Source organism: Mangifera indica, chromosome 11 (assembly GCF_011075055.1).
Source record: "Mangifera indica cultivar Alphonso chromosome 11, CATAS_Mindica_2.1, whole genome shotgun sequence".
Classification (NCBI taxonomy): domain Eukaryota; kingdom Viridiplantae; phylum Streptophyta; class Magnoliopsida; order Sapindales; family Anacardiaceae; genus Mangifera; species Mangifera indica.
In genome coordinates this window covers 15,649,461-15,674,432 of record NC_058147.1, presented here as the reverse complement: position 1 = coordinate 15,674,432, position 24,972 = coordinate 15,649,461, and the positions used below count along the sequence as shown (strand labels likewise).

The 24,972-nt window shown below is 34.2% G+C and overlaps 1 protein-coding gene across 4 annotated transcripts in view; it reads left to right on the top strand.

Moving 5' to 3' along the window:
- Positions 1-1,801: 1,801 nt before the first annotated feature.
- The window catches only part of LOC123229410 (eukaryotic translation initiation factor 2D), a 30,173-nt gene continuing 7,002 nt past the window's right edge, over positions 1,802-24,972 (top strand). The window contains exons 1-3 of one of the 4 annotated variants that reach the window (XM_044655199.1): positions 1,911-2,046; positions 21,169-21,256; positions 24,372-24,483. In XM_044655199.1, coding sequence (XP_044511134.1) covers positions 21,200-21,256; positions 24,372-24,483 — 169 coding nt within the window. In that variant the 5' untranslated portion in view covers positions 1,911-2,046; positions 21,169-21,199. Of the gene's footprint in view, positions 2,047-21,072; positions 21,257-24,371; positions 24,484-24,972 lie in introns of all 4 variants that reach the window. The other 3 variants (XM_044655200.1, XM_044655198.1, XM_044655197.1) reach the window with 3 other exon arrangements.

The window sequence follows — 24,972 nt, the reverse complement described above, 5'->3', positions numbered from 1 at the left end:
TTGTCGTTATAGAGCTCAAAACGAGCTTCATGTTGATATATTATAGACCCTGTAACTCTTCCCGGATCAAAAGTTATGGTCGTTCAAAGTTTATCTCCTACAGGCTCTATAGTTTAAAAAAATCAATTTCCACCTAACCCACGAGTTTTCACAATTCAGTGTAAAATTTTTCACAGACCCCCATGGATCTCCCCCTTTTCCTCCTCCCCCTAAAATTTTGAAAAAGCTAAATTCCCCCCTCCCCCATCCCCCGAGCACCTGTGGGAGATTAACGTAGCGCCGATAGATCTAACCCATTTTCCAGTCAAAAATCATCATTTCAACCTCTAATTTCAACACAAATCAAATCTAGATATCCAATAACACAAAACCCCTCAAGAAATTTAAGCAAAACAATCAAGACTCAAAACATTTTATACGTTGTTTAAAATCAAAACCTTAAACATTCAAACCTCAAAATCTCCCTCAAATCTCAATACTTATAACAATAGATTGTTTCAAACAAGAAATTGGATGATGTACTATCCTTATTTATCATTTTTGGTTATCAAAAAATATGAAAAATCGATGGAAAAGAGCGAAACTCATTACGCTTGTATGAGACCCGTGTAAGATCTGAATTTTTCTCTAAATTGAACAATAAATCAGTGGAAAATGTGTGGTTTATAAATAAGGGCAGTTTAATTATTTCCCAAATTGAAGGTATTTTTATTTAATCCTTAGAGTTTTGAACAATTTTCTTTAACACCTTTTAGTTTTACGCATATTTTATAATTTCCCTAAATTATATTATGGGCAAAAGACTATTTCCCACCCATGTTTTAGGCCTATCTTAAACTCATACCCATGGGAGATGAAAATCCAGTTTTTTCACCTATGACCAAACTGACATCCAATTTCTCAGTTAGGGGTAGGGCTAAAATCGATATTTTACTGTTTAAAACTTTAAAACTTTAAAATTTCATCATTTCCCCCCTCCAGGTTTTAAAAACTACAACTAAACCCATCCTCAAAGTTTAAAAAGTTTAGATTTCACCCTTAGGGTTTGCTTCCTTCTCTGGCCACCATCGACGACCGACGCATTCCACCAATCTCGCATCTTTGACTACAAAGGATGACGAAGGACGACCCTTCGTTGCTCAGATCTGGATGACGAAGAGTCGCACATATCTGGAAGAGTAGACGAAGGACGACGCTTCGTCGTCGCGTCAGGACGACTCGACGAGTGACGAAGGATGACGAAGCGTCGTCCCTCGTCGTCAGGGTGGAGCGACAAAGAGATCTCTGTCTCTTCATCGCATCGTGATATGAAGAGATCTCTGTCTCTTCGTCGCACCGTGCGACGAGGAGATGAAGATCTCTTCGTCGCACCAGGAGAAAGAGGACGCCGGTGACGACGCCAGAGACGACGTCGGAAGATGAAATTGAAGAATGAGGGTGAAACTGCTATTTTTGAAAGTTATGGGGGATGGCTACGTTTTGAAAAATATGGAAACCCTAAGTTTGGGGGTGAAAATATTAGTTTTCAAAGTTTAAAAAATTTGGTTAAAGATGAAATGTTAGTTTCTAAAACCTAAGGAGTGAAAAGTAATCAAATTTATAACTTTTTAATATAAATAATAAAATATCGATTTTGCCCCTGTTCCTAACTGAGAAATTGAATGGCAGTTTAGTCATGAGTGGGAAAACTAGATTTTCACCTCTCGTAGGTATGAGGTTAAGATAAGCCTAAAAAATGGGTAGGAAATAGTCCTTTTCCCTTATATTATTTATAACCATAGAGGTGCTAATGAAAACAAAAATTCTCTTATTTCATTGTTGCCATTCCGCCACCGCCATACTGTTTCGTCCCAAGGAACCTTTTCCATAAACAATTCTTTGCGTTTAGTGAAGCGAATAGCGAAAAACAAAATGTTCAAGAAGTCCGTCGAGGCGAAGTCGCACCAGAGACTCTCGGGAGCTGACCGTAAGAAGCTGAGGAGAACTCTTAGAGAGCGGTTCCCTCGCGGTTCCGATCTCGAATTCGACACTTTACTCCCTCCCAAGGTACGCCTCTTTATCATCTTTAGTTTTAATTAATTAGTTAATTAATTTGAAAAAAAAATTCGGTGGTGCGAGGAAAAAGTTATTGACAAAAGAAAAAAGATAATTTATTCGTATTTGTAAAGAAGAATTATAGTTAGGATGTGGTAATTCGTGCGTTTTATTGGTTTAAAACTAAGTGAAAAATCATGCCGAATATGTGTTCGATGAAATGCCGAATATGTGTTCGATGAAGTGCCAAGTGTGTTATTGAATCAATAATAATATATTGATAAGGTAAAAAAGGGTAATTTTAGTTGTAACTGTTTTAGAGAATTGATTGTGAAAACATGTGGAAATTTATAAGTGAATGGTTTATTGGTTACATGTTGTACGAAGAAGAAAATTTATAAAAGATGTTAATAATGAAAACCTGGAGTGAAAATTTTCAACTTCATTGTGAAAGATTTCAACCACAGCAGTATTCGAAAATCAACAAGATCGAAGACCAGAGCAAATAGAGCAAAACAAACCACACAAAAACTACTGAATATTCCTCAGAGATTTCATTAATACGTGAATAAGGTTTTACACAGTAATTATACAGATAAGGCACTTGCCAGGCTGGTTGCGGTTAACTAACTACATCATAACCGTTGAATGATAACTAACCTTAACTAACAACATCTGATCTTCAGAACACTGTTGGATTGTTGTCAGATAAGAGAGAGTTGTAGAGAGAAGAATGAAAGAAAGAAAGAACTTAGTCTGAGAAAGTACAAAGATATTTTGAACAGCAGATTGAAGAGAGTCTTCTAGAGGAAGTTTAAAGCACATTAGAAAGCGTTTGGTTTAATGAACTTAAACCAAAATGCACAGTACTGGACTGAGACATTTGGGCTTCAATTCCATATTGGACTGTTGCATCTTCAACAATAACCAAACCAACACTTAGTCTTGAAGAATTGGGCTTCAAAGTAGTTAATTGGACCTTTGGCTTGACATCCCCCCTCAAGTCAATGCAGTTGAAAGCAGTTGAGGATTTGTAGATTGAATTAAGCAAAACACTCCTTTTAGAACTTTTAGACCTTTGTGAATTGAAGATACACGACTTCATCTTCTTTGCATGTCAACTTGTCTCCTCCTTGAAGATGATCGGACTTATCACAACTTCAGATAAACGAAAACTCCTCCTTGGAGACTGACTACATATATTGCACTTTTAGATTTTTGGCTACAACTTGTTTTCTCACAAAATGAACTTCAATCTCTTTAGGTTTGGTCCTGCTGTGGAACACACATTTGAAGCTAGAGATCTTATACTCATATTATCACACCAAAGCACACACACAGAGAAATAGGTAATCTTAATTTCATATAACTAGCATTTTATCCACATTATATTTATTAAAGTCTGACTAATTGCCTTATACTCTACCTCAATAGAGGATAGTGCTACCACCTTTTGTTTTCTAGAAGTCAACTGAACTAAATTTTCACCAAAATACACACTATATCCATGGGTAGACCTTCTATCCTGTGGTTCTCCAACCCAATCAACATCAGTAAAAGCCTCTATGGTGAAAACTGAGGTTGGCTTAATTAACAACCCAATAAATCTAGTCCCCTTAATATACTAAGAACACTTTTGCAGGTCTACCATTGAAGTAATGTGGGCTCTTTCAAGAACGGACTCAACCTATTTACTTTGTAAGCTAAGCTAGGCCTTGTTAGGACTATAGATACTGTAGTGCACCAATTGTACTTCTATATTGTGTTGGGTCTTCATAAGGCTCATTGTCACCTACAAACAGTCTAACTCTAGTAGCCATTGGGCTTTTGCAAGCCTTAGCATCTTGCATATGTATTTTCACTAGCAATTCTTTTGCATACTTAGCTTGACAAAGATGCATACCATGACTATTTATGTGAACCTTTATACCTAACAAGAAGCTGAGATCACCTAAGTCTTTAAGAGAAAATTGATAATTAAGGGTTGCAATTAGATTATGTATATAATCTATATCAGGGCCAGTTAACAAGATGTCATCTACATATATTAAAATGAACACTTTGACTTGATTACCCCCCAAAATAAACAGGCTTGAATACAAATCCCCTTTGTAATAGAGCATTTTTCTGTTTATTATGCCAAGCTCTGGGGCTTGTTTAAACACATAAAGTACCTTTTTTTAGCTTGCAAACAAAGTGTGGCCTATCAGGATCTACAAATCCTTGAGGTTGACTCATGTAAACCTCTTGTTGGAGATCACCATTTAAAAAGACATTATTAATGTCTACTTGATGCACAAGCTAGTTATAGGAGACTACTAAGGTCAAGATGATCCTAATTGTCACAATTTTCACAACTGGGTTGATGGTGTTAAAATTGTCTACCCCTAGGGTTTGTTGGAACCCTTTTGCCACTAGTCTACCCTTCAATTTTTGCATAATGGTGCACAAGTGGGTATATATGGTTAAACTGAATGTTGATGGGTCTAAGTGTTGATTAGTCACAGGAGGAACAAACTCCCAGGTCTGATTTCTTATTAGTGCCTCATATTCAACCTCCATAGCTTTGTACTAGTCTAGACTATTAAAGGCCTTAGTAGTATTGGCTACCTCTTTCATAATTGACTTAGATACATATGAAAAATTTTCTTGGTGGAGGTAAATGCCCTGTCTTTGCTCTGGTTAGTGATAGGTACTTGGAGAATGTAGGAGCTAGTTCAGCCAATTTACCTAGTCTCGACAACCTGAAATAGAAGAAGTTGGCAAATCACAAATGAAGTTCGTCGGGATATTTGTGTTTTTAACAGATTATCAATGTATATTACCACGACAATGAAACAAGCAGCTATCTGTATAAATTATATTATAAAAGTGGAAACAAACAATTTGCACGTAAACATTGCTCCTCCAATATTCATAACAAAAGGACATACAACTTGGAATACAACTGCTAACTGATCCCTTAAGGAGATGTTTATGATACAAAGACAAAACAATAACAAAAGATGGGTTAAATCCAGAGCACAAAACTCAGACTCATCTTCCAGCTTTTGAGAGGCTGGTTCTCTCCTTAGACCTTTTCTTCTTCAAATGACTTCTCTACTGCCTTTATACTTTCTAGGCCCTTTTTCTCCTTTTGCTCCTCACTGTTGCCTTTCCAATCCTGATATGGCAACTCAACATACAATGCATCCATGGTTCCTTTTTTTTTTTCCTCTCCATCTAATTTCTTGCTAATGCTTTGCAACTTGTGTTGTCTCTGCAATGCTGCCATTTATTGATTTCTCAACATGTCCACTGGTATTAACACTATTGGTGCCATATATCACCTTGGCAGCTCCACCTGTGTTGACATCACTGGTTATCATCTTCACAGCTTGATCAATTGCATTAGCATTTCTCCTCCCTCTCTTCTTTACATACATAGGAGCTCTAACATTACCCCTCCCATCCAGAGGCACTTTGTCCTCAAGGTACAAATGGGGAAAAGTCTGAATGAGGTTCTTGTACAGTTCCCACGAGTTCTCATAGTTTGGTAAGTCGTGTTATTTAATGAGCAACTCTGTGTTGGATTTTGGCAAGAAAATTAAAATTTTTAGATCATGTTCACATTATATATAACAATGGTAATATAAAATTTATATGTTGTTTTAAAAAATAAAACATAGAAACATGTAAACTACCTTGTACCTTGTAATTTGATTTGAAGTTAGGAAGCTTGAATCACTAAAATAAGTGATCTCTTGACTTGCACCCTTCAAGGAAGAAAAAAGGAAGAAAAATGGAAGCTTTCCCGGCAAAAGAAGAAGAAGAAGAAGAAGAAGAAGAAGAAGAAAAATGTATCATATTTTCTACATTTTTCTCTCATTTATTAAATTAAAACTTGATATTTATTAAGTTAAATTATGTGTTTAATTCCCATTGGTTGATAAGAAAAAGTAAATAATAATTTGACACATATTGAATAATTTATACCTAAAATCATAATTTGACACATATTGAATATTCGAAAAACACAATTTTTATCCTTGAAAAGTGCTAGCCAACCATGGATAAATATTTTCAGCTTCATAACATTATTTTCTTCTTTGAAATATGGGTGTAACCTTTAAGGTTCATAGTGATGTAGCCGTGGACCCTATATCAGACGATACATTTTATTATATCATTGTATAACCCAAAACTTTCGTTAATCGATATACTTTGTTTTCCGCTACAAAACGAAGTTCCCACTGATCGTGTGGTGTCATCTAGCAATATTCCATGACCCCTACATCATAATGAAGTACAAGCTTCACATAATGCCAAATGAACCTTTCTTACTCACACTTACCATGTAGTCCAATCCCTGCGTCGTTACATCTCGATTAAACTTGGATTCATGGAATGTCAAAATCCAATATTTAATCTTTTCAAATATCAAGTAATACATCATAATGTGTCACATTGAAACTCTCTTCATATGGTCTTTTATCTACACTGGTTAGTGTCTTAGATTTTCATGTTTTTCGATATTCATATGGGAACTCAGGAGTAGTCGAGCTGACGGATCCTTGTATGATCATCACTTGTCCTTTCGCTCAAGCAACATATGATCAAGGAGCTTCTGAATGAGACGTGATTAGCCTCGTGGTATACACCGTATGAACCATACGTTCCAAAACGAAGCACAACTATGATATTTCAAGTCAAAGGATCTATACACTAGTATGATTTACGATGTATCATTGACTACATATTAATGCCCATGTGATCATCGTTCAACACTCATGTTCGATAAACAATATAATATAATAACCTTTGATCAATTCTCTAATCATCAAAGGGTTCTATTGTTTACCCATGTGTATATCCACTATGTCTAATATTATTCACTGATATACTGTGATGATATAGCACACACTCACTATGCAATACTATTGTCCAAACAGATTACCTATGCAGGGAATGATTTGATGGTGTTTATTAAAACTCATCGGGACCTTTCACATGTCATATGCATATAGCTAATATGGATGTAATATACAACTACAATATAGATATAAAAATGATGCAGAAAACATGTGAAGTATGACATAACTCTTCTTTTATTAATAATGTATATGCAAGATATACAACCCTTGAAACCAACAAAGCGATTGGTTTTTAGGGCATATTCTAATAGGAACTCCCACTTGCACTAAAGCCAATCACTATAGTACCTAATGCCCATCCTCTCTAGATGTTGGTCCAACAGTCTTTGCATCAGTGCTTTAGTTAGTGGGTCTGCAAGATTGTCCGTCGAAACAATCTTCTGAATAACAATATCTCCAGCTCTAACGAATTCTCTCAAGATGTCCTTTGAGCGTTAATTCTGAACCTCCATACCCTAATATCAACTCTTTGGTCCTCCTTACATACTTCAAGATAACTTTTACTACTATCCGGTGTCTTTCTCTAGGATTTGATTGATATTTGCTTACTGCACTAACTGCAAAAACAATGTTTGGTTGTGTACATAACATGGCGTACATGAGACTACCTACTGCCGAAACATATGACACCTCACACATTCGCTGTCGCTTCTCATTAGTCTTTGGACACATATCTTTTGATAGATGTGTTTCATGAGGAAACGGTAGAAGACCTCTCTTAGAGTCTTGCATGTGAAAACGTTTCAACACTTTATCTATGTACAACTTTTGAGATAAACCTATTAATCCTTTCGCTTTATCTCTATAGATGCGAATATCTAGAATATAGGTTGCTTCTTCTAGATCCTTCATGGACAAAGATTTCGCTAGCCATAGCTTAACCTTAGTCATAGTGTCAATATCGTTTCCAATTAATAATATGTCATCTACGTACAAGACTAGAAAAACGACAATTTTATCCTTATCTAATTTATAGACACATGGCTCATTTTAGTGAAACCGAATACTCGAATTGTTTCATCAAACCGGATATTCCAACTTCTTGAAGCTTGTTTCAATCCATATATAGATCGATGTAGTTTGCACACTTTATGCCTTTTGGTAGTGCATACAAACCGATTGGCTGCTCTATATAGATATTTTCCTCAATGTACTAATTGAGAAAAACAGTTTTAATATCCATCTGCTATATCTCATAATCATAGTGTACTGCGATGGTTAGTAGGATTCTGATGGATTTAAACATCGCGACTGGTGAAAAAGTCTCCTCATAATCTAACCCTTGTTTTTGAGTATAACCTTTAGCTACCAATCGAGCTTTATAAGTTTTAACTTTTTCATCCTTGCTAATTTTCCTCTTGAAGATCTATTTACATCCGATCGGAACTGTTCCATCAGGTGGATCAACGAGTGTCCATACTTGATTGACATTCATAGATTCAATTTTTGAATTCATTGCCTCTAGCCATCTGCCAGAGTCTATATCTAGTATTGCCTCTTGGTAAGTTTTTGGATCCTCTAGATGCTCAGTTTCTCCCATTAGAAGCCATTCAAAATCCCCTTTTGTCAGAAATCCATATCTCGGGAGGTCGAGACACTCTAGCAGACTTTCTTATTTGAGTCGTTGTAGTTGGTATAGGTGATTGTATACTTAGAGGATTTATCTGAATAGGCTCGGTTACTGGCTCTCTAGACTCTTCTTCGAGCACAATTTTCCTTCTTGCACCACTTTCCTCCAAGAACTCTTTCTCAAAAAAATGTATATTTTTACTGAGTATAATCCTTTGATCAAAGTGAAAGTAGAAATAATATCCTAAACATTCTTTTAGATACCCGATGAATTGACCCTTTTCTATTCGGGATTCCAATTTATCAGTTCTAACCATTTTGACAAATGCTGGACATCCCCAGATTTTCAGGTAGTTTACACTTGGAAGTCTGTCATATCATAATTCGTATGGTGCTTTATTCAGAACATGTAGTGCTGTCTGAAGAGCATAACCCTATAAATAAACTAGCAAGTCAGTAAAACTCATCATATATCATATCATATCTAATAAAGTACGATTTCTCCGTTCAGACATACCATTATGCTATGGTGTGAATGGCAGAGTCAACTGAGATAGTATTCCTCTGTCTCTTAAGAACTCTTGAAATTCTGTACTCAAGTATTCACCTCCACGATTTGAACGCAAAGCTTTAATATTCTTTCCAGTCTGGTTTTTTACTTCCTTTTGAAACTCTCTGAACTTTTTAAAAGCTTTAGATTTGTATTTCATCAAATACAAATACCCGTATCAAAAATATTTATCGATAAAGATAATGAAGTATGAAAAATCCCCTTTGGCCATTTCATTAAAGAGGCCACATACATTAGTGTGTATCAATTCTAATATATTTTTGGCTTGCTCCCCTTTATTCTTAAACGGAAGCTTGATCATTTTTCCTCAAAGACAAGAGTCACAAGTAGGATAGGGTTTTGAACCCAATGAACCTAAAAGTCCACTTTCTCCTAGTTGTTGAATCTGATCCTCTCCAATATGACCAAATCTGTGATGCCATAGAACTATTGGATTTATGTGTTCTCTAGTTCTTTTAGATGATTTGGAATACATGACGCTATGTAAATCAAGTTCTATCATAGACAAACCATTTGTATTGATAGCATTTCCTACTAATTTATTCCTAAAATAAATTAGACATTCATTTCCATTAAATGTAAATTGATAATCATTTTTACACAAAACTGGAATAAAGATGATATTCCTGGTGGCATTAGCAAAATACAAAGTTATTACATGCGTAATAGGTAACTGTATACTACATACACCTACAACCTCTGCAGAAACTCGTGTCTTATTGGCCAGTCTCAGTGTGATCTCATCACGTCTCAAGGCAGAACTATTCTGCAGATGCTGTAAACAAACGCAAACATATGAAATTGCAACAGAATCTAATATCCAGGAATCAATATTTGAATTAATATTTAATTCAAATTCAATTACATAACACTGATATGTACTTGCTTTGCTTTTTCTCAGATCATCAAGGTATATAGGATAGTTCCTCTTCCAATGCCCCTCTTGGTTGCAATAAAAACAATTGTTCTTCTCCTACTTCTTTTCTTTCTGTGAAGCAGATGCTCGTGGAGGCTGAGAATGTGATAACTTGATGTTAGAACCCTTCATCCTAGAAGGCCTGGTAGTGTTTTTCTTAAAACCTTTTCTTTGTATTTTTGGTCCACCAGATCCCATTTGTGAACCTCTCCTCCAAGGCTTTTGAGCTTGCCTCTTTTTACCTCTCGTGGCAAAGGTAGTTAGCAACTCAGTTGATGTTTTCCCTTTCTTCTCATTATTGTAAAATTCTTGAATATCATTGAGAAGCTCAGGGAGAGTGCGCTCAATCCTATTGAGATTATAATTTGTAATAAACGGCTTAAAAGTTGGAGGGAGTGAATGAAGAATCAAATTCACTTGAACATTATACGGCAAATCTGTGCCCATAATTTGTAACTCCCTAGTCTTGTTAATCATTTTAATAACATGATCATCTGGTAAAACGCCCTCCTTAAACCACATGCTGAATAGTGAAGTCATCAAATTATATTCCTTCACTCGAGCATTTTCATTGTATAATTGTCCTAAAGCAGTGATAATTTCATATGCACTTTGCATGTTCTCAAACCGGGTTTGAAGTTCAAAGTTCATTGATGTCAGCATAGAACTGCGAACTCGTAAGTCAGCATCTACCCATTCAGCATAAGCCCTTTGCTCTTCCTTAGGGGCATTAGGGTCCACTGTTGCTCGTAAAGGTGCCTCCAAGACATAAGCTGACTTTTCAAGATTGAGAACAATTGTCAGATTTCTCAGCCAATCTTTAAAATTGGGACCAATAAGCACATGCGAGTCCATCAATTTCAAGAGTATATTGTTTGTCGTTGACATTTTGAGATTTTATATCACAAGAGAGAATGTTGCAAGAAATAACAAATTTATTAGTAATTACCAATAAACCTAATCTTATTAGCTCCCACTATTTAATTCAAATCTTATACTTCCCCAGCTGAAGATTTGGAAAGTTCATTGGATGACTTTCTAGTGGGGAATCAAGTTCTTATCAAACTTGACAAACCGTACATAATAGATCTAAGTCCGTTAAGCTCAATAAGTAGGAATCGATTTCCTTTTGCGTTCCAAATGCAAACTATGATTCATGTGAGCCTCTAGCTTTGAGCACCGCACATAAATAGATCTAAGCACTCTAAACTAGTTAAATTCAACCTATCGTGTTTTCCAGATATAATACCCCATCACTCCCGCACATAATAGAATCTAGGGAATGATAGAAATAGTACTCTAGACACCAATCGACTAATTTTATGTCATATGATATAGTATCTGTCACATAAAAGAATTCTAGGATTTTCAGCCTTATGACGTAACCTTAATTGACCCATAATAGAGGACTCGAATTTGATATTGAAAATTTGGGAAAGATTTTATTATTATTAATTAGGTTTAGTTTATACCTTGAGTAGTCTAGTATGTATCTTTGGATACATATTTGTCACCCAAGATATGTTACTAAACCATATTCTTACAATTTATGCCATTGAAAATTTTTCTAACATCATAAATGGTATTTGTAAGAATATTTCATGCGTAAAAGTTTTAGTTCTCTAAAATACAAAACTATGTATTATATGTCATAAATAAATTACATGATAATTTAAAACATAAAACTTAGACATGCTATTGAACACATATCAACTATATTATTCAATAATCAAAAGAAGTCATATTTTCATATAACTTAGCATATTACATATCTAAAATGTACATTAGGTTGATTTTGCATATAAAAGATCCAATACTTTATAACTTAATCTTAGACTAGCAAACTTGAGTTCTTATTTATGTATCTAAGACAACAAACATATCCAATATGTTAAGTCCATTTCAATCTAGCATACATAATGTTAAACATTTATATGCATGATGTTTAGCATGTCATAATGTCTCATATATAGAATACATATGTCACACATTAATGCTATCACATATATCTATAATAACATGACATTGTGGGCACCATACTAATATTTGTAACACCATAGTTAAACATTCAAACTTAGAAATTAAATTTGTAATTTGGTAAACTTAACAAATAATTTATTATATTTTATGCTCTTTATTCAAATTTGCTAAAACACAAACACATCCAATGTTTGGTGTCTACAAGATCAAACCATAACAAGTATACAAAATAATTAAACGAAAATTTTATATCATATTTTTCTTGAAACCAACCATGAAACCCTAACTCTTGATGTTTTCAAAACACATATCAAGTTCACCAAAATCTCACTAAACATGTTTCAATTCATATTTAAACATGAATAGATTTTAGAATGACAAGTTATAAAATAAATACATAACACATGCCTAATGTGAGCCAAATTCACAAGTGTCATGCGTTCTACCAAATCATGACATATATGAATCATTCATCACTCAAACATAATCTATTTCACCATGTAATAATTATTCAAGCATGAATATGGTTACTCATAAAGAAATTTATCTAATCCAAGCTATCAAGAATTCAATTCTCAATCAAACCAAGTCAAACATTAGTTTAATGAATTAATAACAATTCAATCAATATTGAATGTTATTTTCATCAACCAAACACATGGAAATCATATTAACTTGTTCATGCCCTTAACCAAGTCACACAAACTAAGTTTCTTAAAAACACATTCCCATGTAAAGTCAAGATTAAAATTCATGTGTATATCATGACAATCATGTATAAATCATGATTAAACCATTAATTTCAAAAACACCCAAATTTCTAAAATTAGGGTTTTTTTTATGCCAAAAGTTATCCAACACAATTTCAACAATCTAAAGCTTCTCAAATGCTATTAAGACATTCCTAATAACATATGTACACTTGGTTTGAACCAATAACACATAACAAAACTTATATCTTAGGTTTTGATCACAAACACTTCCAAACACCTAAAATTATGGCATGTTCTTGTCATTCAAGGATCAAACTCTTGCGCTGATACCATTTGTTGGATTTTGGCAAGAAAATTAAAATTTTTAGATCATGTTCACATCATATGTAACAATGGTAATATAAAATTTACATGTTGTTTCAAGAAATAAAACATAGAAACATGTAAACTATCTTGTACCTTGTAATTTGATTTGAAGTTAGGAAGCTTGAATCACTGAAATAAGTGATCTTTTGACTTGCGCCCTTCAAGGAAGAAAAAAGGAAGAAAAATGGAAGCTTTCCCGGCAAAAGAAGAAGAAGAAGAAAAATGTATCATATTTTCTACATTTTTCTCTCATTTATTAAACTAAAACTTGATATTTATCAAGTTAAATCATGTGTCTAATTCCTATTGGTTGATAATAAAAAATAAATTAAGTAAATCATAATTTGACACATGTTGAATAATTTGTGCCTAAAATTATTCATGCAACTTTCTAAACAATTTAAAAGGTGCAAAATGACAATTTCGCTTTTTTTTTTAATCTTATTCGAAAAACACAATTTTTATCCTCGGAAAGTGCTAGCCAACCATGGATAAATATTTTCAGCTTCATAACACCATTTTCTTCCTTGAAATATGGGTGTGACCTTCAAGGTTCATAGTGACGTAGCCGTGGGCTTCATATCAGATGATACGTTTTATTATATCATTGTATAATCCAAAACTGTCGTTAACCGATATATTTTGTTTTCTGCTACAAAACGAAGCTCTCACTGATTGTGTGGTGTCATCTAGCAATGTTCCATGACCTTTACATCACAATGAAGTACAAGCTTCACATAATGTCAAATGAACATTTCTTACTCACACTTACCATGTAGTCCAATTCCTCCATCGTTACATCCCGATTAAACTTGGATTCATGGAATGCCAAAATCCAATATTTAATCTTTTCGAATATCAAGTAATACATCATAACGTGCCACATCGAAACTCTTTTCATGTGGTCTTTTATCTACACTAGCCAGTGTCTTAGATTTTCATGTTTTTCGATATTCGTATAGAAACTCGAGAGCAGTCAAACTGACGGATCCCTGTATGATCATTACTTGTCCTCTAGCTCAAGCAACATATGATCAAAGCGGCTTCTGAACGAGATATGATTAGCCTCGTGGTATACACCGTATGAACCATACGTTACAGAATGAAGCACAACTGTGATATCTCAAGTCAAAGGATCTATACACTGGTATGATTTACGATGTATCATTGACTACATATTAATGCCCATGTGATCATCGTTCAGCGGTTATATTCGATAAACAATATAATATAATAACCTTTTATCAATTCTCTAATCATCAAAGAGTTCTATTGTTTACCCATGTGTATATCCACCATCTCTAGTATCATCCACAGATATATTGTCACACACCCACTATGCAATACTATTGCCCAAACAGATCGCCTATACAGGGAACGATTTGATGACGTTTATTAAAACTTATCGGAACCTTTCACATGTCATATGCGTGTAGCTAATATGGATGTAATATACAACTACAACATAAATATAAAAGTGACGTAGAAAACTTGTGAAGTATGACATAACTCTTCTTTTATTAATAATGTATATGCAAAATATGCAACCCTTGAAACCAACAAAGCGATTGGTTTTTAGGACATTTTCTAACACTCTAAATCCCTTTGTTGCGAATATCTGAAATTCAACACATCTTTAGGTTGGGCCACCAACTTGGCCTCCTCATTTAAGCAACTCGAAAGGGGTAGACTCTGAACCAAGGGTCCCACACACTTCTTTAGTTGTGAGACATGAAAAACAAGATGGATTTTTGCTGTTGCAGGGAGTTTTAACCTGCAAGCAACGAATCCAATCTTCTCCTCAATTTCAAAAGGCCCATAGAAACGAGGACTAAGTCATTAAGTCTTATAGCCAAGGATCGGAACCGATATGGTGGTAGCTTCAAAAAAATTTGATTAGCCATTGAAAATTCCAATTCCTTGCGGTTCTTGTTTGGCCTTTTTTTCATTCTTTCTTGTGCAATATGGAGGTTCTGCTTTAATCTATTTAGGACTTCATTTCTCTGTCTAATCAATGCATTTGCCTCTTCTATTCTTGAAGGCTCCTCCACCAGCCTTAAAAATGGTGGGGGATCCCTCCTATAAATCGCCTTGAATGGTGACATACATGTCGACACACTAAAGGTGGTGTTGTATTAATAGTCAACCCATGATAACCAGTTAGGTCATGATCACTGCTGTTGAAAACAAAAACATAGGAGATAAATCACTAGGCTCTGATTTACAACCTCAGTTTAGGGATGGTAAATCGAGCTAAATTTAAGTGTCGTACCTCATGCCTTAAACATTTTAGACCAGAAGCTGCTCATGAAAGCACAGTTTCAATCTGAAACAATGGAGCTAGGAAACCTGTGCAGCCGTATGATCTCTCTAATGAAGATCCCAATTATATCTCTTGTTGTATAAGGATGACATACAGTGATGAAATGCCCATATTTTCTTAATCGATCCACCACCACGAGTATAGTGTTGAATCCTTTCACTTTCAACAGCCCTATAGTGAAATCTATAGATAAGTCCTCCCAAATTTTCGAATGAATGGGGAGAGGTTGCAGTAAGCTGATAGGAGAAGTAGCTTCGTATTTGGCTCGTTGGCAGACCTCACATTCGACAATGAACACAGGAGCTAGGCCCCACACATTACTATGCATTAGTTTTAAAGGCTTGGTGGCTTTAGAATGAGAAATAGAAAAATGTCCTTGGTGATGTTTACCAAAATGACAATCTTTACAGAAATTAAAATTCTAAAAATTAGCACGCAATTGCGAAGATTTGAAAATATGTTTCGTAGTTTTTTCCCATGGGTGACCAAATCTTTTGTACCAAACATCAACATCAATTTTATTTACAACAAAGCTACTGTTCTTACATCTATTAACCTTTACATGTTTGGTGTTTTTATTGGTTAAGCTTTGATAAAGTGAGTTGGTGCTTGTAGGATAGCAATTTGAAGAGTTGTCTGAGGGTAATTGAAGCTGGTACAATCCATTCCTAAGTGTTCCTTGGAGCAACACAGTGCTAGATTTCTTGTCCTTGACAAAACAACTATCATTCTTGAACCCCACAGTCACATTGTTATCTCTAGTGAATTTATATATAAACTAAGAAAGTTCTTTGTAATTTTGGGAACACATAAAATGTTTGTAAGGTATAAATGTCTATTAGAGAAGGAAGTAGGTAGAGAAATGGAACATGTGTGGGAGATTTTCAAACACTTTCCACTGTCCATTTGGAGCTATTGTCCCCCACATAGTCCTCTTTGATACCAAGCTCGTCTATTTTAGTAATGACATGATCTAAAGCCCTTGAATTCATATATGAACTCAAATCCTTTACAGTACTAGGACATGCAATATATGACTATGGTGCATTCCTAGCACTCAAAGAAGACTTAGGATCTGAACAGACTGTTCCATTGCTAATAGGAGTTGTTTGTGCTAATTGTGCAATAGACTGCATTGGAAGTGAGAGTGGTTGAGTATAAGGCACATCAACACTTGGGTATTGATGGCTAGACAAGAGCTTGTGAGGGATGATACTGAGGATGCAAAGGTGTTGAAGTTATATAGGTGTTTAGAGTAGGTGCATGGAATGGGTGAGGTGAGTATGTGTTTAGGTTTGGTGTTTGAGTGGCTGTACAGGCTGTACCAGTTGAACCAAGATTACTGGACTCTTAGTTTTGACCTTGGCCTAAGTAGGTAATGTCAAATCTGTGATAGCATTGCAAGGCCATGTGCCCTTTTAGCTGACAAACAACTTTAGGCTTATTAGGAAACTTCCCTCAACCTCTTCCTTGGGTATAGTAATTAGACTCAATGGCCCTAGGTCTAAAAGGCTTTTAACCTCCTCTCTCAATGTTACATAGTTGTTAAAGGCAAAAAGTACCTAAAAGTGATGTGGGGTCGCATGCCTAAGCGAAAAAATTAAAGCGAAAGTGTTGCTTTTAGATAAAAAATGATAAAAAAAATAAAATATAATAAAGACTAAAGAATAATATTATAGAAGAAGTCTCAAAAGCACAAATTGATTTTTATATTAAAACATGAAAAAATATTAAAACTTTTCAATGTACATAAACTTTTATCAAACATGTATTTTAATTGAAATCTAAGTCTTCATTTTCATCTTCATCATCGAAGTCACATCTTCTTCTTTATCATCAAATTTTTCATCTCCGATTTCATCCATTTCTTCATCAAAACATTCTTCTTCATTAGAGGACTTGTATCTAAAACTCCTTTATCCTGAGACATTGACTTATGATTAAACTTAAAAAAATGATGAGATTTTGGCCTTTTTTACTGCACGTTCAGCCCTACCAATGCAAGAACTTGTAGTAGCTCTTGTAGCATAAACAAGTTCATTAGCCCCACCAGCCCTAGCAACATTATGCCATGTTGAAGAATCATCTTCAAACTCCAATTTTATCACCATCAGTATCATTTGCACTCTTCATTTACCCCATCAGCCATTCATTTCTTTCATCAATTGTATCAAAGCAAAATTGGGTCTATGCTGTCGGTAGTTGAATATCGACGTTGCAATGCTTGATTGTATTTTACAAAGACTAAATCATTTAGTCTTTGTTGTGCTAATTTATTTCTCTTCATGCTATGAATCTGTATACATCACATATTGATTAGTACACACATTAAAAAGTAAATAAGAGTAGGATAATATATATTGAATGATTATGTAAGTATAAATAATTAATACTTATATGGTCAGACACACTCCAATTCCTTTCATAGCCAGAAGCACTACAAGCGAGGTTAAGAATTTTGACAACAAAGTTTTGCAAATGTGGACAACTCAATCCATAATCACTCCACCACTCAACTGGTGATTTTGTTTCTCTATGTTTGACAACGAGATCTATCCCAAATAAACCTCTACCTCTTCTATACAAGGATAACCCATCACTGATTTTGTCTTGCTCATTCGTGGTTGGAACCAATTTGTAAAAGTAATCATACAAACCATTCATGACCTCAGTATCTGTTTCTATCCTATTGGGGTTAGCGTAGTGGAATTTGAGATTTAAATAATACCTTTTTGCGTGGAATGGGTGATGAAGTTGGCAATCCCATCTATGATAAATCATTTCAAGTACATGTTCATACTTGTGCTTTTCATCTTTTTTGAAAGATTTCATAAATGTTTCTTTGGCCCTTTCTATAGCCTCATTTATATATCCCACCGTGGGTTTTCCTTCACCATTAACTAAACGCAACACTCCAATAGGAGGATCAAATAACTTCAAAATATAAGAGATATTATTCAATATTGTAGACTGGATGACCAATGATGTAGCTCTTTTTTCAGTTGATTCTTTTGCCCATCTATTGTGTCCACTCCTCTGTTGTAAACATCTTCCTCAAATTACTTTTTTTTGTTGATAAATGCATTGCAAATTTTGTAACAACTAGCCTAAATAACTCTTTCTTCCCTGTGAATCGTCTTATTATATTTACCACACCAGATCGATTATAGATATATCCATTGAGAGTAATAGCTTTTTTCATAGTTCTTGCAATAACAAACAATTTTCCAATATTCTCTAATATTAGCTCAATACAATGTGTTGCACAAACTGTAAAATATAAATGATTCCTCTTAGTTTGTGACAATTTAATACGAACCTTAGAAGAACCACACCTCAAAAGCTAGCTATTGAGATGGGAGAGCCCAAGGCCATATAAACCCCACAATAGTTTTCCATACTTTCCAATGTGGGATCCAAGTTTCATACCTTGCACTTGAGATCCTAACATACCACCATGCTCCGCAGCCCCGACGCCCACGCGGGCTGGCTATGCGCTAGCTCCCTGCTAGCCCCCTGCTAGCCCCCGGCGAATACTGCAATGCCGGCATCACCACCTGCGCCGCACGATTGCAACTGGGAGACATGGTGATGACTCTGATACCAAATGATACGAACCTTAGGAGAACCACACCTCAAAAGCTAGCTATTGAGATAGGAGAGCCCAAGACCATATAAAACCCACACTAATTGCCAATACTTTCTAATGTAGTATCCAAGTCCCATACCTTGCACTTGGGATCCTAACATTTGTTAGAAACTCAGCTCTTATTCAACCAAAACACAAAATTAAAACACAAAAAACATAATAAAGTAAAACTATTTTATTAACCAAAACATTACAATGATAAACTGAACATTTTGAGGAGTTCGGGACCTCCCATTTTCCTCGGCCGTTCGAGGAGCCGGAGACCTCCCTAAATCAGCCAAGAATGGCTGCCCTCAAACCAAAACCCTAATATTTTTCTTCTTCTCTTCTTTTGAAATCTAACACATATTTATAATAAAAATTAACCATTGGATTGAAAACAAGTGTCACAATCCTAACATTTTCCTCCCCTTCAAAACCATCTTGTCCTCAAGATGGTAATTTATAAAATGATTTTTTTTTTTAATTTTCCCTTTCTGATTTTTTTTTAAAATTTTTTTAATTAATTAATTTTTTCTTTTCAACAGCGCCATATCTTTCTTCTTCTCTTTCCAATAATGCTTTTGCCTTCTTTTTTGCTGCATTTTCTCTTCCCAAAGCTTCTGGCTTCTCTTTTTGCTTTCCCAGCAAGTCAGCCACATTTCTCCTCTTTTTCCAACAAACCAACGCCCTGGCCTCCATCTTTTTTCTATTTTTTATTTTTTATTTTTTTCTCTCTCCTTTCTCTTTCTTCTCCTTGTCTTTTTCTTTTCTTCTTTCTTCTCCTTCGTCCTTCTTTCTTCTTCCTTCTGCTTTCTTTGCGTTTGCCTATGCAATTTTTTTTTTCAGACTCTTGCCGACATTCCCTTTTCATCCTCCTTCTTCTTTTGTCTTCATTTTCTTCTTCTTTCTCTTTTTTTTATTTTTTGACACTTTTCCAGCATGTAGCCACCGACTCATTTCTCCCATTCTTCTTCAAGTCAGCCTCCTCCGTAAACATTTTCCGGCGACTCTTCACTTTTTCGACCATCATCTATCTTCCCCGTTGGATCGAATGCTCTGATACCATTTGTTAGAAACCCAACTCTTATTCAATCAAAACACAAAATTAAAACACAAAAAACATAATAAAGTAAAACTATTTCATTAACCAAAACATTACAATGATAAACCGAATATTTCGAGGAGTTCGAGACCTCCCATTTTTCGGTCGTTTGAGACGCCGGAGACCTCTCTAAATCAGCTAAGAATGATTGCCCTCAAACCAAAACCCAAATATTTTTCTTCTTCCCTTCTTTTGAAATCTAACACATATTTATAATAAAAATTAACCATTGGATTGAAGACAAGTGTCACAATCCTAACACAATTTTCTTGAAAACAAATAAGATATTCAAATTATACGTAAATTTCAATATTTGAAGTATTGATCGGAAAAAATAAATAGAAGTTTAAAATTTAGACTCTTACCAACAAATATATTGTTTGATGCATTGTCAACTACAAATTGAACAAACAATTCAAATAATTTTTCTCCTGTTTTTACATATGTAGAAGCATTAATAAACTCAATGAAAACTGATCCGCTAGGTGAATTCAACAAAAAATTTATTAGAGTCCTATGAGTTTTACCTGTCCATCCATCAGCTATTATGCTGAAACCATATTTTGCCCACTTTTCCTTATGTTTTTTAATTGAATTATTCACCCTTTCACACTTTTTTAGTAAAGGAACCTTCACTTCATGATAATTGGGGGACTTCATCCCAATTTCGTATTGCCCAATTGACTCAATCATAGCCTTAAAGCTAGGATAATTCACGACATTAAAAACTATGCCAGCATCATACATGCACCTAGCAATATCTTGACTAGTCTTCTCCCTTAATCCCTTTTCGTAGGCTTCATTTATGGTGGTTGTCTCATCACATGTTTCTTCTTATTTTGCATTAATTTGGGTGGATGCATGCATCCATAGGGCCCTTAACATTAGATCGTTGACTGAAACTGCTACTTTGATAAGAATATTTACTCGCACCACTTGAAATTTTCTTTGCAGAAGAGATGATATCATCTTCATCGTTGTTATCTCTCAAACGACCAATGTCACTTATATCAGTAAACAAGTTCTCACGTTATTTTACTTTATTTGTAGCTTTGGTATTCAAGGACTGTATAATCTCCTCATGGACATGAGGGGGGCACTTTGTACACTGCTTCACATTTTTATGGCCCTCAGCAAGGTGCTTCTTTGCTCTATATACTCCCCCTCTTGTTACTTTCTCACAAAAATTGTATATAAAATTGTTTTTATTGTTAGATCAACTAAACAAGTGTGCTTCCAAGCTGGATCGTTGTTAATGTCATTGTGATCTTGAGAAGAAGAAATTTTAAAATCCTAAGTACATAACCATAAAAAACAATTTATAAGCTGATAGGAACCCAACTCAAATATTATTAATATTAAGAAAATAGTGTTGACAACAGAGGTGTCAACTCCTCTCAAAGACAATTAGAAGTGTCTTTCCCCTCCCAAATTAGCCAAAGGCTACCAAAATACCAAATTAACAATGTTTTACTTTTTCCCCCTTTTCTCTCCTCCAATCACTCATATTTATACTCATATTTTAAATTTTAAATTCTAATATTATCTAGATCAAATCAAATATTTATCCTAATCAACTCAAATATTATCCTAATCAAATCAAATATTTACCTAATCAAATCAAATATCCTATTATAAATATCTTATAATTAAATCAAATATATTATCCTAATCCAAATATATTTTATTTATTATTATTATTTATTAAGTCCTAACATTAAGCCAATTTATAGAATAACAATAGTGCACTAATTATAAGATAATTTATAAGGTAATAAATTCAAGTTGTAGCATAATTATAACATATAAAGTATATTATACAAGTTGAAAATACAACCAAATTAATGTGTGTAATAGTTGTTGTAAAAAAACTTAATAATTACATACATTCTAAATGTTAGGTTCTTAAATTGTGTAAAATTGTGATTAAAATATTTAGATGGTGAAGATAACATGTTAATAATTAATTATGTATATAAATATAAAATCATTAAAATCTAATTTACAAAACAGTAAACACAGCAATAGATTTTTATATATATATATACTAATAAACAATAGCATCAAAAATTGCACATCACACAAGATTTTTAATTACACTTTGCGCAAGACAAGAATAGAAAGATTAATAAAATTGTTAAACAGGATTAAACAATTACACTCTGTAGTCTGCACAATACTGTACGCAATCAGGCGTAGCAGCAGTCAAAATTTATTACACCTTACAGTTTTCAATTAAAATTGCACATTGAATGAGACAAAAATTACATTCTGCGCATACTGCATAGTGTACACTACAATGCATTGGCTCAACACTTTATTACACTTGACAAGAGTAGATGCCACACAAGATTGATGGGAATGAAATAAATTATTGCAAGATTAAATATACAATGAAGTTGCATTATATTTACATATATTTATAATAAAAAAGTACATTGATTGATTGATATGTCAATCAAAATAAATTTTACACAATAAAATTTTATACAGTAAATTTTACATAGTTGGTAGCAACAATAAATATATTATATAATATTACAAATCTTTCGTATTTCAGACCTGAAAGTTGTCGGAGACTTGCCAGAAAATGTTTATTGTTGATGAAAAATATGTATAATTGTTGGAGTAATTTAGCAATCCACCAGAGAAACACTAAAGCGCCTGAATATTAAAAATATGTGTTGGAATCTTGTTTAGTTGGTGGAGATTTCCAATGAAGAAACAGACCAAAAAACAGAAAGTTGGTTGACATAGTAAATAAACTGTTTAGAACAGCAATAATTTTTTTAAACTTATATTATATAGTATTAGGGCAGGTTACAAAGCAGTTGTAACCGCATTTTCCATCTTTTAAAGCACCAAAAAGAGGCGCTTAAGCATTTCTTCTCAACTTCCTCTTGCCTTGCACCTTGGGAAGTGTTGAACCTATTGCCCTGAGTCGCTCCATACTTATGCGTGCTTTCCACAACTATGCAGTGTTAATATTCTATCCTAAGTTTGCATTGGAGTAAAGAGCATTTTCATGATCACCAACTATACCTCTAATAGCCAAATTAACTATACTACTTCCATAGTCAAAACCAAGAGCTGAGACTTTATTGAGTCTCTGCTTATATTTCTGCAAACTCAATTTCACATCAACAAGGCATAACTTATACCAGATGAACACAATTTGGTCATAATAATAGCTATTATGGGCTCAATTTGAGGTCCAAGACCATTTATGACATAATTGATCAACTCCTTAGTAATCTATTGACCACAGGCAACTAGAGTATCATGCATTTCTTTTAATCGTCTTATGTATTCTTAGACATTCAAACTGCCTTTCTTAAAGTTTTGCAAAAGCATTTCTAAGGTTCACAGTCCTAATTTTAGATTCAGGCACAAAATAATGTTCTAGAGTATTTCACACATCACTAGTAGTCCAGCAATTTGCAACATTACTAAACATGTCTTTTGATATAGAGGCTAGAAGCCAACTCATTAACAACTCATCAAATCGTTTCCACACAAAATACTCAGAATTAACTTGTTTCACGTCATACAAACCATTTTTAGATTTAACAAGCACAAAAGGAGTGGGCATGAAACCAAACCTGTGAGGTGCTCTTGCAGACCATGAGCGCCAAGTGTATACAAAGCTTGTGCTCGCCAATAGCAGTAATTATTCTTACTCAACTTTGGACTGATGGCTTGTAAGCTTGATACTGGAAAGGTATTGAGACTTATTGAAGTTGCTTTCATAGACTCTACTCTAATCGACCTCTGTTTTGGTGTCTAAGAGTTGCCTAAAGCAAGGAGACCAAAGTCATGAGCCATACTGACGTTTGTCAATGACTCTAATACCATGAAAGATTTCAATTACAATAGTATTCAAATATGATGTTTTTTGTTTGGGTATTGATTTTCTCAAAGGGTATATGCGTGTAGGTTTTAATATGATGTTTTTTTATGGCCATTGATTTTCTCAAAGGATACGTGTTATTGATTTTTTAAACACAGTAGTACCTAGTGTGTTTCCGTGTAAATATCCATGATTTATATGATGCCATCAATCTGCCTTTAACATCTAATCATCAATGATTGTTCATTGATAATTAATATACATGTAAAATCCTACATGAAACTTGATGGTGCAGTTAAATTTTAATTTTATTTACCTTTTTCTAAGGAATGACTGGAGGCTAAGAACCATAGTTATTGTTTTTACTAATTGTTTGAAGTTTATACTTGACAATCTTTTATAGGTAGAGATCACACTTTCAAAGTTTCAAAATCGAGTCCTCATATATTGTGTAGAAGGTGGTTTACCTATGTTTTTTGACATTGATGGACGAGGTACAGAGATATTTCCCACAGGTATTTGATTAAGTTTAATGCCTGGATGTTCCTTCCCAATTCTTTTAGTGGCTTGTTTTTGTAAATTCTTTAGTTACTTTGCTTAATTTTGAAATTTGTTCAGTTGCATGGTTACATAGGAAATGTTATTTCTATGGTTAATTTTACAAGCCATCCCTATGGTTTACTCAAAATTTACTTAGAAATGTGAGTTTAATTTTTTTTAATTTGATTGCAAGAAAAAGAAAATCAAACTTACCTTTGCCCTGTATATTAATAAGACATCTGGGAGGTTTGTCTAATTACCCTTGATTAAAATATGAATTTATTATGCAAATTTGAGCATATCTTAGAAAACTGAAATTGATGAATTGTTGACATCAGACAACTGAGCTTTCTTCTTTAGGAGAAACAGAATTTTCTTACAGAAAAACATGCTTTTTCCCCAAATTCCATCAGATGTCATTGGCATTTATCTTATTATAACCCATTAAACAACCTTTAATAGAT